The following is a 14326-nucleotide window of genomic DNA, read 5'->3' on the forward strand; positions in this document are numbered from 1 at the left end:
CATAATTGGGAAGAGTGGAGAAATGCATTATTATTATTTCAAAAGTTTAGTTTGGGGGAAATGAGGAAAGGGATTTATCTTTTCACAATGAAAACTTTAGGAACCGGTGCTCACCACTACTATCGGGTATTTATTGTTTTTCTTTGTCATTATTATCCCAGCATCCTAGACACCTGTTGTCACTTCTCCATTTTTGAAAATAAAAGATCCTACCTGAAAACAAATTACCCACTGGGTAAAGACCAGTGAGGGGTTATCACAGAGGCAGAAAAAAATAAGTGCTTCGGATATAAAAAGAGGGAGGGAGGGGGCCTGGGTGGCTCAGTTAAGTGTCCAACTCTTGATTTCGGCTCAGGTCATGATCACAGGATCCTGGGATGGAGCTCTGGGTGTTGGGCTCCATGCTTAGTAGGGAGTCTGCTTGAGATTCTTTCCCTTTCTGTGTGCCCCTCCCCATGCTCATGAGCCCTGTCTCTCTAAAATCAATCAATCAATCTTAAAAAAAAAAAGAGGGAGGGAGGCAGGAAGCAAGTTGGAAAAAAAAAAAATAAGAAATAAATTTTTAATTTCAGCATTCACGTAAGTTTTGTATCATTGATACAAAAATAAATTAAAAATTAATAAAATCAATTTTAACTGAAAAAAATAAAATTCAAATATAAAATTTAACTTTGGGCTTTTTATTACATTTTGAATGACGGGGCAGCGGGGTGGGGGCAGGGGCCTGCCCGCCAGGCGCCCGCAGCAGGGGCGACGCTACCTGACTTGGGTGGGTCCCTCGGCGGCTCTGGCAGGCGGAAGACGTAATGCACGTAGGAGGCCAACAGGCAGTTCCTCCCGTGCTGGTCCTTGGCCAGGTCCTTGCTGTTGTGCAGACTGTTGGCTATGGCCACCACGGACTCAAACGCAAACTGGGAGAAGTTGGCTGAGGAACCAAGAGAAAAATGGGCGGCCTCACAACTGGTCCCGAATGAACCCGAGCTAGAATGTTCTCTGGGGCAGCGTCCAGGAGTCCTCACAGCTGACCCGCTGAACCAGGCTGGGCACACCGAGGGCCAGGGCAGGGTGAGTGGTTGTAGTGACTTACTGCTTACTGCAAACCACTTCACCTCTCCTCCTTCGTCTGCCTCCTCTGGCCAGCACTGTGGGTCTTCACCACAAAGACAGCAGACCATCTAGGCAACCTTCCCTCTCCACCGTGCCCTCAACCTGGGTGCTACTCAGTGGGACCTGCCCTGATGTGAGTACCATCACCTGGGAGCCTGTTAGAAATGCAGACTCTCAGACCCCCCAGACCTACTGAAGTCAGAATCCGCATTTCACAAGATGCCCCGGTGATTCTGACGCGCACTCCCGTCTGAGATGTGCTGTTGCACCATGTAGACTCTTGGCGTGCAGCTTAATCTAAAAAAGTAGGTATAGGGCGCCTGGGTGGCTCAGTCCGTTAAGCGGCTGCCTTCAGCTCAGGTCATTATCTTAGGGGCCTGGGATCGAGCCCCGCATCGGGCTTCCTGCTCAGCAGGGAGTCTGCTTCTCCCTCTGTCCCTCCCCACTGCTCATGCTCTCTCTCTCTCAATCTTTCAAATAAAAAAAAAAAAAAATCTTACAAAAAATAAAAAGGTAGGCGTATCGTGCCATTCTCCAAAGTGGGTCCACACGAAACTATTGATTCACCATGTATGGTCTTGTTCAGGAGCTCCCAGCCCTCCACGGTTTGGCTCCACCCTCGTTACCCAACCTTGTACCCATTCCTGCTCAAATTCAACTTCCTTTCTGTCCCCATCACATGTCTGCTCTGTCTTAGCTCTGCAATTTTTCTCACGCTGTTGTCCTCAGCTGGAAAGCCCTCTGTGCTCCCTCCAGCAAAATCCCATCAACCCTTCACCGCTGGGCACCATCCCGCCTCCTCCACGAAGCCTCGGACAGCACTCGGTACAGGGCTTCAGGGACGCCAAGACTCAGAGTTCTTTGGCTGTTCCCGGTGGTAACCTCTGTCTCTCTGAGCAGGCTTCCAGCCTTCGGGGCTGAGGCGCGTTTCTCCCACCCTCTTACCTCCCTCCTGTGACGACCATAGTTCCTGACAAATAGGTTCCGAATAAATGCTTATATGCTAAGTGCCTCTACCTACTCGGCCTGCTGTCTCCCCGTGACAGGTGGCAACTTGCTACAAAGCAGCAGCTCAAAACCTAGGAATGAACACTTTGTCTACTGCACAGGTCTGTGGGCAATCACTGGAACATACAAAGCAGGGTGCACATATGTGGGCACGTGGGAAGGAACGTGGGAGGCGGGAGCTTGCCACTCTGCAGGAATCTAGCTGGAGAGGCAAGGGCTTCACGTAGGAGATGCCGGCCTGCAGCACAGGATAACCTTATCTGTGGCGCCACGAGAGATACGTCCCAGGACACAGCGTGAATGGGGGATTCGGAGGTCCTCTTCCTCCCTGGCTCTGAAAGCTGCCCAGTGTGCGCCAGGCTCTGAGTTCATCACTCCCTCCCCACCCACTCACTCATGTGCCACAACCCCACTGTGTGATTCACTTCTTTTCTGACACTCCCAGGAACCCCTTCTGAATCGGACACTCCAGAAGTCTTACACATTGTATTTGGTGTTCATTTGTTCCAAGTAAGCCTTTAAAATATACTCTCAGACGGAAAGTCTGTATGAGGGGCTGCCAGGGGCTGAGGGGAGGGGTGAATGGGGAGTGGCTGCCAAGGCGCATGGCTTTCATTTTGAGCTAATGAAAATCTTCTGGAATTGGATACCAGGATAGTTGCACAACCGTGTGAATGTGCTAAAAGCCAATGAATCGTATGCTTTAGTGAATTTTAAGGTATGCATATTATGTCTCAATAAAAAAAAAGCGATCCCACTGAATTTCAATTTAGAGAGTTCCTTTGCTTCCATTTAATACGAGTTGTCTTACTTCCTTAAAACATTGTATCTCCTTGTTGGTCAAGAAAACAAAAACATCTCAGAGGTCAAATAAATCCATCAATTACCAGGAATGGAATTTGAACGATCACCTCTAATCATTCAATACATCTATTTTTAAAAACTATAACTTTAAGCATCCTATATTAATATGGTTTTTATTTTAACGTCCAGGAAATCTAAAAAAAAAAAAAAAATTATCACTGGTCTTGGCTTCCCTTGGACTCACATCATCAGTAGAAAGGAAAATCCCATTGTCCCTGTTCTCAGGGTTTCTGGAAAATCACGCGTCCTACAAGGCGCTGCCTGCCCCTCCTGCCTCCCCCCCAGCCCCGCGGGCCTCCCACCTGTCTGGCCGGCGATGACCATGGGCTGCACGGACAGCTGGAAGAGCTTGTCCAGCACCAGATGCAGGAAGAGCACCAGGGGCTCCAAGCGGGAGGAGTTCAGGCAGATGAGGCTGAGCTTTAGCTCATGCTCCAATGAGGTCTCGCTGATCTTCTGGTCCAGCACGCGGATGGGGAAGGTCACCTGGCTCTCCAGGGAGTGGCAGAGGGTGAAGAACTTCTCCAGGTGGTTGTCCTAGGAAGACAGACGGCAGGCCTCCTGGGGCTGACCCCATCCACGCTCACCAGTGGATGCATGAGCACAGACAGCTCTTCACGGGTGGAGCCTCAGGTCTGGGGACTAGGACCCGGCGGTTTCAGACCAAGGCTATAAACACCTCTATAGAGCAGTGGGCACAAAACAGAATCTCTTGATCACTAGTAACTGAAGAAAACAGAATTTGGCCTCTGATCTGGTTTGTGGGCAGAGGCGAGTACACCTGGTTAAACACACAGCCAAAAAGGGGTCTGAGCAGATGTAAAGTGCGGACAGTGGCAAGAAAAGGAAGGAACAGAGAATTGGGGGGGAGGGGGGAAGCTTGGAGAAATGGCGGAATGACAGAGGGAAGTGAGACACCAGCAGGAAACGGTTGCACATGGAGCCCCTCACATGGTTTCTCAGCCCAAAGTGCAGACACTGCGTTCCTTCACCTAGGCGCTCGACATTTTTCGGAGGTCTCTCCCTTTAAACAACCAGTAAAACCTGAACAGATCTGTATGCCTCCAAAAAGAACTAAAGGTGATTTTTTGTTTTATCCATGCATGAAGACTCTCACTGATCTTTTATTGGACCATCCACAGAGGTTTCTCTGCTGCACCCCCTTCTTCCTTAGGAGCCCTCTGACTCTGATTTGAAGAGGACGCTGATGTTCCTTACCTGGGTGTGAACAGAAGAAACAGCTTGCACTTCAATATTAAATACTCCCTTATGTCCTTCAGCCCACTTAATGGGAGGATTCTGTAAAGGGACTTTCTGTGTTAAAGAAAAAAAAAAAAAAACGATTAGCAACTCAATCCCCCTTTCTGGTTACTGACAAGCAGAGCGAGGCAGCTTGAGTGTAAATGTCAGGGTTTTACAGAGATCTCCCTCCCTGGAAGCCTGGTAGAACTAGCCTTGGAGTTAGGGTCCCACACTCAGGTCAAGCTCTTCACTGAAACTAGTTATTGTCATTTCGACAAGTCGAATTAACTCTCATTTTCTTATCCCAAAAGAAGGGGTCTGAAGTGAGTGATCTATTTTAAGCTCCCATCCAGCATAGATGATCCTGGATTCCAGGGATGGGAATAAAGTAATATTGCAGTGATTTCCCTGTTAATCAGGAATGTCAAGACAAAGTGTAGAATATCTTATGAGACATGAAATTTTAATGCTTTCAAGGGCCTACAGTTACTTTGCCTTTTAACAAAATGTTTCCAAAGAGCAGGCCCACTAGGTTCCTGCATTAATTACTCAAAATGACTCTTCTATACCATTTATATATCGACAGTCCTGCAGTCCTTAGGGACCATTTCTTCCCTTAAATTCCCACTAGAATCAGCATTCTCTAGAAACCTCAACATACGGCACTGAGAGAGAATGGCCTAGCCTGACCCAGTCACGGGAGTGTGAGCATATCTTGCATTCTAGTGGAAAGAAGCACGCTGTACTTGCAAGAGTAGGATGTATGCATGGGGTGTGGACTTTTGGAACTATCCAAGACAGAGTCACAAACTGGGCCCCAAAGCTGGATCCAGCCTACAGACAAGTTCAGTGTGGCCCAGTGTTGGAAACATTTTGAATTAGTTGCCAACATTTGAAAGTCAAGAAATTTCACATGAAAGCTTGCTTTATGTTTTGTTTTAAGATTTTTTTACTTATTTGAGGGAGAGAGCGAGCGAGCAAGTGGGGAGAGGGGCAGAGGGAGAGAGAGAATCTCAAGCAGACTCCATACTGAGCACGGAGCCTGATGTAGGGCTCGATCTCATGACCCTGAGATCATGACCTGAGCCAAAATCAAGAGTTAGACACTCAACCAACTGAGCCACCCAGGTGCCCCCAAAGCTTGCTTTTCTAACTTCCTTTGAGAACTGGAAGATACGAAGACACGGGCCTGCATCCCAGCGTGGTGGGATATGACCCTCGACAGGCAGATAATCTCCAGCGTGAACACATTCCACCAGGATTCAGCACTCATGATGTTGCTCCCCTGACCCCTGGGGTCACCAGAGTTTACCACCTATAATCTAAAGTAGCGCTGTCCGCTACAAATATTACGTGAGCCATATATGTCACTTGAAATCTACTGGTAGTCACTTTTCAAAAATTGAAAAGGAACATGCAATAATACTTTTAATACTGTTTCATTTAGCCCAATATAGCCTAAAGATTATCGATACAATATATAATCAATATAAAAAACTATACATGAGATATTTTACATTATTTTTTCCCACTAAGTCTTTGATAGCAGGGTTTTATTTTATACTTACAGCACATATCAGTTTGAACTAGCCACTCTCAGTAACCACATGTGGCTGGTGGACAGTGCGGGTGAAGCTAAGGGTATGTCTGTGAAGGTGGCATAGGGCAAGAAGTAAAAAGGAACTAATATGAGGAAATTACTTTAAGCACTGAGTTTGTTGCTTGCTATGTATTATCTCATTTAGTGTCCACAGCAATCTTACAGGCTGGTGTGGGTTCAGTTCATTACTGAGACTCGAGGGTAAGCAGCTCCCCCATGTTCTCATAGCTAGGGAGCGGTAGCATCTGGATTTTGGATCCAGATGTGTCTGTCTCCAAAAACCCAGGTTTGTCTTGCAGCATTAAGAAAATAACTGGGCATTCTAGGAAATCAGAATGTGCAGCTTGATGATGAAAAGGTGGTTTTCGGGGCTTCGGCAAGGGGCCACATGTCCAAATCATAAAGAGTCATCAGGGAACGTCTGTGAACATACTCAGGTTGATCTCAGGTGGTTCTGAGGCGAGTGGTTTTGGTGGGAAGCCAGGCATGTGCCTGTAGCCCAGAGCAAGGGAAGCTTCCCTCTCCAGGGGAAAAAAGCAAATATGACAATAACTGAATAGCTTGGGGATGATAGATGGGTAGTCAGAGTGGAGAAGAAAGTTGACTCTAAAAGTTGGAACAAACTCCAAATTCCTGGGAAATCCTTCAACTTGAAAATTGCAAGGAAAACAAGAGATAAAGTTGGGAGGGGGAGTCCTATCGATAAAGAGTCTTACAAGACATGTCAACCAACAGCAATGTGTGAATCTTATTTGGATCCTGACTCAAACAAACAACTGTAAAAAAAAAAATGACACTGGGGGCACCTGAGTGGCTCAGTCAGTTGAGCGTCTGCCTTCGGCTCAGGTCATGAACTCAGGGTCCTGGGATCGAGTCCCACATCAGGCTCCCTGCTCAGCGGGGGTCTGCTTCTCCCTTTGTGCTTTCTCTCTCTCGCAAATGAATAAATGAAATCTTTAAAAAAAAATGACATTGATGAGATAATTGGAAATTTGATCACTGAATGGATATTTGAAGATAAGGGAATTATTAATTTTTAAGGTATGACAATGGCATTGTGATGGTTAAAAAAAGAGCCCTTATCTTTTAAGATAATTTAAAAATAGTTATAAATGAAATGATATGATGACTGGGATGTGCTTCAAAATCATACTTATTGATGCAAACCTGCAGCAAGCCGAGCGAGAAGCATGAGAGTTGGTGCAGAGCTGGTGCTGTGGGGGTGAGCAGCGGAGAGTCCTCAGGGCCCCCTTAAATGGGTGGATTGCAGCAGAGTTTGGGTGCGCAAGAGACAGTGCAGGAAACGGGGGGAAGGAAAGACTCCTGACGTTGGCATCTTTAGAGGAATAAAGGTAACCAAGTGCAGAGGGCCACAACTGACCCAGAGGAGAAACTGGTGGAAGTTAGCGTGGGAATCTTTTAAAAGGATCAGTGCTGAGAGCAGCTGTTAACACAAATGGGCTCTGTTTGCCTCCCCGTTTACAATGTATTCTTCTGTGAATCCCTTTCTTGTGCATAATGCAAGGTAATGCTTCCTTGGGTGCGAGCTGCATTTACTAAACATTCAGAGTTGGTGATGAATGGGGTTTCATGACCAGTGACTTCTCCCCTCCTATCAGAGCAATGTGCTCTTAGAAGATGCAACGTGATGGGGCGCCTGGGTGGTATAGTTGGTTGAGCATTGGACTTTTGGCTTCGGCTCAGGTCATGATCTCAGGGTCGTGAGGTCAAGCCCCATGTTGGACTCTGCGCTGAGTGCAGAGTCTGCTTCAGTTTCTCTCTCCCTCTGCTCCCCCTGCCTCACACGCTCTCTCTCAAGTAAATAAATAAACCCTTAAAAAAAAACAAAACAAAAAGAAGATGTAATGTGCTGACAGGTGATTGCTCCCCAAAACAGGCTGCACATTCTCAGTCATGGTTAAGGGAACAAGAAGTGGATCTGGGAAGGTGGTCCGAGACCACGCTGGACAGGAAACACCAACGCCTAACTTGCTGGTTACCTCTGCAGAATGCATGGAGTAATTGGGTGGCAGCTTTTCCAAGGCAACTGGGAGACAGTAGGATCCAGTTTGAAGACGTTCATTTAGGAGAATTGGCAGCCACTGAAACAGATGATGTAAAGAATAAAGCGGTATTTATTACAACATATAATTCTGGCCATTTATCTAGCTCACAATAATCAAATGCAACTAAATGATGATTAGATATTGACCAGGCCTCTTTTGGGCAGTAATTTCTGTCAAGTTCTTTGCATTTTAAATTCCCTGAGAGCTCCTGAGATAGTAATATCAATGATTTACTGTTTTCAGAGCTGAAGCAGTAGCATTTTTCTTTACAGCCAATGTTTGTGAGTGTCTGGACAACATCAATGTTTATTTTACCTTTTATATTTCTTAAAGAAATAACTTTCTTCCCCTGGAAGGAAAAAGAGCTGGTCTTATACGTGGCGCATATATATGAAATCTGGAAATAATGGACATTGCAATGCTTTTTTTATAAATGAGTATTCTTCCAATATCTATCACCCACAAGCTTGCCATTCCAGAAATTTGTCATCTGCTAAGTCAAGTCATTTCTGCTTTTTCTAGAATCTGGTCTGGCACATTTTGCTACTTCTGACAGGAAAAAAGCAAGTGAATAGAACCGAGTTGTTTATCTCTGCAGGGACCTCGGAGTCCAACCACCGCAGTGTGAATAGGCAAGTTGGCAAAGACTCACCGAATATCCCAGAAGACTTTCCACGGAGGCTCCCTGCTTCTGCTGACAGCTGATATGATAGAAGGTGAACAGGAGGTGATGATTTACTGTTAGCTTAGCGGGGAGCTTGATTTTCACTTCTTCATAGAAGTCAGGAGACCTGTTTCAAAAGCACATTATACATGAATAACTTCTAGCAAGAACAGTGACTTCTCTATCAGTTGTAACGCCACAGGCCCTTTGCTCCTCAGAATTGGCCTGCTTGGTGTTTTGCTTTTCATTTTATATCATTCTGCTCCCACACTGAAGATCCTTGAGACCAACCTTTATACCACCAGATATGCTTTGCTTACATAAGATTGCTCACAAACTAAAGGCTTTGTCAGGAAAAACAACAACAACAACAAAAAAACTCCACAAATAATGGAAAAGTTCAACCTAATTCAAAAAGAACATGAGGCTCCGAGTCTTGCTGTGACCTCCTTTTCTATCTCCACCCCCAAGACAAGGACTGGCACATGGCTGTATTCATCAAAGGAATTTGGATTAGCAAATGAATGCTGGTGGGAAAGAAAAGGAACCTGATTTACTGAATTACAAAGTCCCAGAGACCTAAGGGCGTCAGGTGCATTACTCATTTCAACCTCATCTCAAGGCAGGAAAGAGGGTTCAGAGAAATACTTCAATGGATCAAGGTTATCAAACCAGGTTGAAACCTGAGTCCATCTGACCCTCCCTCCCTTACCTGTGAAATGTCAATAATGGTTTGAGACATTATTCTGTGACTCAATTTACCCACAGAATAATGAGGGTTCCATTTCTCTTTTGGACAACTTAAATGTTCTTAGAGTAGATAATAGGGCAGATGGAGACAAGGAGACAGGGAAAGAAGAGCTGGATTTTGCTTCTGGCTCCCTGCAGTATCTCCAGGCAAGTTAGGAAATTTATTTCTTTATTTAATACCATAAAACTTCTCTGTATCATACTACATCAGAAGGCTCCAGAACGTCAAAACAATATTCGTTCTTAAAGACATGTTCTTCTCCCGGTCTTCGTTAACGGCAAAAAGTACGCACCTCCAACACAGAATCATGGAACTGACATATATTTCCTTTGTCCTTTAGTCTCTGAGCTATAAAAACTTTTGGGAGGAATCACCAAAAGGGGATTCAGAAAATCCAGGAGATAATGACACAACCGTGGCATATATTTGGAACTCTGAAATGCACTTACTTATTATGGTATGTAATAGCTGTGTATACTTCCTGCAGAAATTCAGGGCCACTGGATTTTCCAAAGATGACCTGTGCACCAATACAGAAAGGACCAAATTATCAGTGATATTTGGGTGTATCAAATCAACTATCATCAGCCCCATGGCTGTTCTGGTCTCACAAAGCTACATTTTATAAATTGAGGGTGCTGGGTTTACAACTGACCCAACTGCATACAAGAACCAACTGTGAAAGGTAAACTGAGGTCCCAAGGAGCTATATTAGTGACCAAGAGCCACAGGTTTGTGAGACTGGAAAAATAAAGCCCTCTCCACTCTGCCTCACTGTCTAGAGGCCCGTACTCCAGGCAAAGCCACATAGTTTTGCCCTCAGTGACTCTGGTCCAGGTTCTTTTCCCTCCAAAGACATGGACCTGTTCACTTGGGTGATCAGGACCTTCGCTGGCTTGTTGACACGTTTCTGCTATTTAGAAAAAGACACTAGGGGCGCCTGGATGGCTCAGTTGGTTAAGCAGCTGCCTTTGGCTCAGGTCACAACCCTGGGGTCCCGGGATGGAGCCCCACGTCAGGCTCCCTGCTCAGCGGGGAGCTTACTTCTCCCTTTCCCTCTGCCTGCCGCTCTGCCTACTTGTGTTCTCTCTCTCTCTGTCAAATAAATAAATAAAATCTTAAAAAAAAAAAAAAGAAAGAAAGAAAGAAACCTCCTCTGGCCTGACTTAGCCCTGAAGGCACAGGATTTGACTCACCTTTGGGCAAAGAAAACTTGCCTTCTCCTAAATGCAGCAATACTCATGACAAGGTCCCAGGGCTTGGGGAGTGGAGAACAGGCTGGGATCGGCCCTCACTTGTCCCCTCCAAGAAGCTTCTGCACAGCTGCACCTGGCAGCCCTGGGAGCTTTGCTAGGGGCCAGAGCAGAGAGAACGAGGGGAGCCCTCCTTGAGGACTTCTTTCCCATCACTGTCACAAGAGGATACCTTGCTTTGGGAAGGTGAGTGGGTCAACAGAAGGATGGTTTAAAAAAAAAAAAATGGGGGCACCTGGGTGGCTCAGTTGGTTAAGCGACTGCCTTCGGCTCAGGTCATGATCCTGGAGTCCCTGGATCGAGTCCCGCATCGGGCTCCCTGCTCGGCAGGGAGTCTGCTTCTCCCTCTGACCCTCCCCCCTCTCATGTGCTTGCTCTCTCATTCTCTCTCTCTCAAATAAATAAATAAATAAATCTTTTAAAAAAAAAAAAAAATGGTATCTGAAGAATAGAAGCACTGGAAAAAAATTCCTTCAGTAGAAAAGTAAAGGAACTAGGGCGCCTGGGTGGCTCAGTTGGTTAAGCGACTGCCTTCGGCTCAGGTCATGATCCTGGAGTCCCAGGATCGAGTCCCGCATCGGGCTCCCTGCTCGGCAGGGAGTCTGCTTCTCCCTCTGACCCTCCTCCCTCTCGTGCTCTCTGTCTCTCATTCTCTCTCTCAAATAAATAAAATAAAATCTTTAAAAAAAAAAAAAAAAAAAAAGTAAAGGAACTGAATTCTAGGACTTAGGGAAAATAGTAATAGCTAACTGCCCATCTCACTTAGTGGCAGATAAGTAAAATAATTCAAATTCTGGTCTTTTGGGTTCCTTAGAGAGTGCTGTACTATATATTTAGTATTTGATTTATGTTTTGCCTCAGGCTGAAGATCCATTCCTGAAGGGTGCTGAGACGGTGTATGTGTGTTTATTTTAATTTTTTTTTAAGATTTTATGTATTTGACAGAGAGAGACACAGCGAGAGAGGGAACGCAAGCAGGGGGAGTGGGAGAGGGAGAAGCAGGCTTCCCGCTGAGCGGGGAGCCCAATGCAGGGCTCGATCCCAGGACCCTGGGACCATGACCTGAGCCGAAGGCAGACGCTTAATGACTGAGCCACGCGGGCGCCCCTGGTGTGTGTGTGTTTATCATTACTAGGCAATACTTTGCATTTATCTCCAGATGCTGTCTGGGCTTGGGCAGAGTGCAAACATGGCCGACACAGCGGGGGCCGTCTCTCCAGCTCTTATACCATTAGAGTGGTATGGGAAGTTTTCACAACATCTTTCAGTGCTCTAAAATGCTCTGCATCCCCAAACTTCACAGATCACTACGGAATAAGTCAGGGAAGAGACTTTCAATTTAGACTGACCCTGCTTCCCCTTCAGCACACTGGGACCAATATCGGACTAGCCATCAAGGCCTTTGCAGGTGCTGATATGTGGGCTTGACTGGACGGACTCTGTAGGCTGACGAGCCCTGGATTCTGTCTGTGTGGACTGACAAGGGAAGTTCAGCCCACCCTGGTGGGAGGCACACATTTATCTCTGTCTTTACCGGCATAGCGTTGCTAGCATCCTCTCCACACATAAACTGAATCTTTATTGTAATATTCCGGGCCGATGCCAGTTTGTTAGCAAAGTTCAGCCTCTGTGGGTAGACGTAGAGAAGATTTCTGGAAAAGAAAAGATAAAGAACCAGTGAATAAAGTCTGGAGGTTATTGTGGCCAAGTTCTTCCCTAAACGCGAAAGCCTGCATGCATGAAGGAATTATTCCGAAGGAGTTTCTCCTTTCAGAAGTGAATTATTTTTGGAGGAGTGAGGTCTTACGGATTCTTCTTCTTCAGCTGCAGCCAACTGATAATAACCGACACTGTTCTCTGCTTTGCTACATAGCAAGATGGGGTCTCTTACTGCTGAGAATGTCTTGCCGCCTTCGAATATGGAAATCTGCCTACAGGTAGTATGTCTGATACAAAGAAAGCAACAAGGGGCGCCTGGGTGGCTCAGTCGTTGAGCGTCTGCCTTCGGCTCAGGTCATGATCCCCGGGTCCTGGGATCGAGCCCCGCATTGGGCTCCCTGCTCGGCAGGAAGCCTGCTTCTCCTTCTCCCACTCCCCCTGCTTGTGTTCCCTCTCTCGCTGTGTCTCTATCAGTCAAATAAATAAATAAAATCTTTAAAAAAAAAACAAACAAAGCAACAAAAGGTTCAGCTCATTTTATTTTTTTATTAGTTATTTAATTTATTTATTTGAAAGATTTTCTTTTTAAGTAATCTCTACGCCCAACGAGGGGCTTGAACTCACAACCCTGAGCTCAAGAGTCATGCTCCACTATCTGAGCCAGCCAGGCACTCCTCAGCTCATTTTAAACACAATGACCAAAGGCGATGGGCCTAACTTCGTTTCTTTCCTTTCTCTTTTTCCCTTTCTAATCTGTACAAAGCAGTTTCAATTTCTTCTTACCATGGCATTCTGGATAGGCTTAGCTTTCTTTTCCTATCTAAGACGACAGTTCAAACCTCCAGCCCAATAAGCTATATGACAATAACACAACAATATGAAAAATATATCCATTTATCTGACAGCTATGGGACAGGCACTAGGCTAACTATAATTTTGTATGTTTTTTTCTATTTGCATTTTTACTAGTATATTCCACTAAAAGGTAAGCTCTGGGAAGGCAGAGATTTTTATCTGATGTTTGATCCACTGATGAATCACCAGCAGTTGGAATAGTGCCTGGGACATAGTAGGTGCTAACTAAATATTTGTTGAATAGAAAAACAAATATGTATTTTTTTGATGAATCATATTCCTGACTCAAAGAAACGATATTAACATTCATAGAGCACTTATCCTGAGCCAGGCAATGTTCCAAATACTTCTCTTTTTTTTCTTAAAGATTTTATTTATTCATTAGAGAGAGAGAGAAAGAGCATGAGTGGGGGGGGGGGAGGAGAGGCAGAGGGAGAGGGAGAAGCAGGATTCCCACTGAGCAGAGAGCCCGACACCGGGCTCGATCCCAGGACCCTGAGATCAGGACCTGAGCCGAAAGTAGACCCTTAATCATCTAAGCCACCCAGGCGCCCCCCCCAATACTTATTTATTAAACTGTTAAATTCTCATAATTATCCTATAAGTAGGTTCTATTGTCACGGCATCATTGCCATGTCGCAAATAAAGAAAAAAGTGAGATACAGAGAGGTTACATAACTTGCGCCAAATCACATAGGTAGGAAATGTCCGTCGGGAATTAAAGTCAGGATGTCTGGCTCTAGAGCTGTGTTCCCTCTGATGAGACCCCCACTGAAATGACAAGAATGACCTTGCCATACTGTGTGACTCATGACATCTCTCAGTGACAAGTCTGCCTAACTTTCTGGGTCTTACTAACAAATGAGTGTCAACAGGACACAAGGACTGATTCAAGTGTCCCCTTCTTTGGGCAAATGTCTTGTGTTCCTCACACTTGGTCCACTATTCTAACTCCTAGGTAGCATGTTCACCCCGGGACAGATACATTCTTGTTCCAAAGGCTTCCAAGATGACAAAAGAACTTTGTGTGAATTAGACACCAGGAGAGGAGTGACTGTGAGGGACCAGGCGACCAGATTTTCCTTTAGTGGATGGGGGTTCCCATAACAGTTTACAAAGACTTGCCTATTAATCCATACAAGGGTTTCTCAACCTCACCGGTAGTGACATTTGGGACTGACAATTCCTTGTTGTGAGACTGTTCTGTGCATTGTAGGACATTCAGCCCCATTGCTGGCCTCTACCCACTAGACATTA

At 45.6% G+C, this 14326-nt stretch overlaps 1 protein-coding gene across 3 annotated transcripts in view; it reads right to left on the bottom strand.

The window, feature by feature from the left end:
* The window catches only part of DOCK8 (dedicator of cytokinesis 8), a 222503-nt gene that overhangs the window by 75964 nt on the left and 132213 nt on the right, over positions 1–14326 (bottom strand). For all 3 annotated transcript variants that reach the window (XM_036090844.2, XM_036090845.2, XM_078061526.1), the window contains 7 exons: positions 12090–12207; positions 9752–9822; positions 8540–8678; positions 7822–7923; positions 4198–4293; positions 3282–3516; positions 761–925 (listed from right to left, as the gene is read on the bottom strand). In XM_036090844.2, the coding sequence (XP_035946737.1) occupies positions 761–925; positions 3282–3516; positions 4198–4293; positions 7822–7923; positions 8540–8678; positions 9752–9822; positions 12090–12207 (926 nt within the window). The remainder of the gene's footprint in view (positions 1–760; positions 926–3281; positions 3517–4197; positions 4294–7821; positions 7924–8539; positions 8679–9751; positions 9823–12089; positions 12208–14326) is intronic.

The sequence above is a fragment of the Halichoerus grypus genome, chromosome 14 (genome assembly GCF_964656455.1).
Source record: "Halichoerus grypus chromosome 14, mHalGry1.hap1.1, whole genome shotgun sequence".
NCBI lineage: Eukaryota > Metazoa > Chordata > Mammalia > Carnivora > Phocidae > Halichoerus > Halichoerus grypus.